The sequence below is a fragment of the Geospiza fortis genome, unplaced genomic scaffold (assembly GCF_000277835.1).
Source record: "Geospiza fortis unplaced genomic scaffold, GeoFor_1.0 scaffold102, whole genome shotgun sequence".
NCBI classification, from domain to species: domain Eukaryota; kingdom Metazoa; phylum Chordata; class Aves; order Passeriformes; family Thraupidae; genus Geospiza; species Geospiza fortis.
In genome coordinates this window covers 3,614,029-3,615,698 of record NW_005054373.1, presented here as the reverse complement: position 1 = coordinate 3,615,698, position 1,670 = coordinate 3,614,029, and the positions used below count along the sequence as shown (strand labels likewise).

The following is a 1,670-nucleotide window of genomic DNA, read 5'->3' as shown; positions in this document are numbered from 1 at the left end:
GGATCCCACGCAGATCAGGGGTCTGTTCGCGGCAGCTAATCGGGAGTTCGAAAGCACGGAGGTGAGCGACCGGGGTCAGCCTGGGGAGCAGCAGCCTCCACTGCGCGCAGTGCTCGGGGCAGGCCTTCCCCGGTGTCACAGATGGCGCAATAGAAACTCATGATTAACACATGAACTGAGTTTGCACCGCGATATCCCTTCTGCTCTGGCTGAACTGTGAGCTGTCATCTATGTGGTTTGCGATAAATGGCGCCTGGCTGGTGCATTTTTTCTTCCCTGTGCAAGCTAGCATGAGGAGGTTTATGTGATGGGGGTTGTCACATTAAAAACTGTATTAGCAAATGAAAGTCATCCTTTCACCTCAGGCAAAAAACGTTCCTGCCGTTGCATCAACACTTACTTTTGCCTTTTATGCTTAGTTTGTTAAAATTCTCTCTTAGGGTTTATGGATTTCTGTGATCATGTGCAGCCTCATTAACACATATGGCTTTGCTTCAGTCACTAACTTTTACTATGCTTACTAATTTCTGAGGTTTTAATACACTGTAGAGTCAGAGTAAAAGGTGGCTGGTTGCAGTGGTAAAAGATTTGCCAGAAAATACCATCTCTAATTGGTGATTCCACTTCTCTTACTGTTAGTCGGAAAGCGACTCTTCAGATGTTGCAGAACTTTCCACACAAGATGGAATGAGAAGGTCCCCAGGAGAAACAGCATCTGAGCTGAAAACTGGGCCAGAGGACTCTGCTTTCCCTGACATTCAGTTACAAAGGCAAGAAAGACCACAAAGCACTTGTTCTTCTTCCAGTGTGGTGGGACAGGTAATAAAAACTATGGAGCACTTCATGGAGAAGTTTGCTGTGGACCTGCTCACTGTTACACAGGCCTTTCTGAAAAACAGCGGTGACGTGGAAGCTACTTCATACTTTCTGCAGACAGGGCAGCGCTTGGATGGGTACCCTGTATGGAGCAGAGAGGATGATTTAGAATTGCAAAAGGATGATGAACATGTCAGAAATAAATTGATAGCCAAATTTGGAGCTGAAAACGTAGCAAAGCGGATAATGTTTAGAGAGAGTTAACAAGAGAACATTACTGATCCAGAACAGTTGCATAAGTGTAATAGTAATTTCAGAAACACAGTGGAAAATTTGATCACAGTTCTGAAGTTTCAGAAATGCTTTAATTTTTTTTTTGTATTAAAAGGCCTGTTTTGCATCTCTGCAGATCTAAGATGCAGCTGCTTTAATCAAAGGAATGCTTTTACCAGGCCATATATTCTACTTGCGAAAAATACACCAGATTTCATGGCTATGAGTAATAGTTGAAGTAGGAAATGAAAGTTAAGGGGGAATTACCAGAGGTTATGTATCTATCACCTAAGCTGCATTTGAGAGAGAACACTATTACTAGGATAAAGTCATAATCTGAAAAACTCAGTACTTTTAGCCTGAAATTGTGCTCTGGTTACTTTTTTTAATACTATTTGAAGTGAGTCCTAAAAATCTGGAATTCACTCTTTTGGTGAAATAAAATGGGCTGGCAAAGGCGAAGTCTGGTTTTGGGGGTTTTTTTTACCTCTCTAAACAGTTAACATTTTGGGTTTTTCGCATATTGCTAAAAATCTGGAATTCATTCTTTTGGTGAAATAAAATGGGCTGGCAAAGGCGAA

At 41.9% G+C, this 1,670-nt stretch overlaps 1 protein-coding gene across 1 annotated transcript; it reads left to right on the top strand.

Annotated features, from left to right (window-relative positions):
- Nucleotides 1–4: 4 nt before the first annotated feature.
- Nucleotides 5–1,670, top strand: TERF2IP (TERF2 interacting protein; the record flags this gene model as incomplete). The annotated part of the gene is made up of 2 exons (XM_005424854.3): nucleotides 5–61; nucleotides 640–1,670. Coding segments are annotated over 2 exons (498 nt in total), but the record flags the coding sequence as incomplete, so codon positions are not given.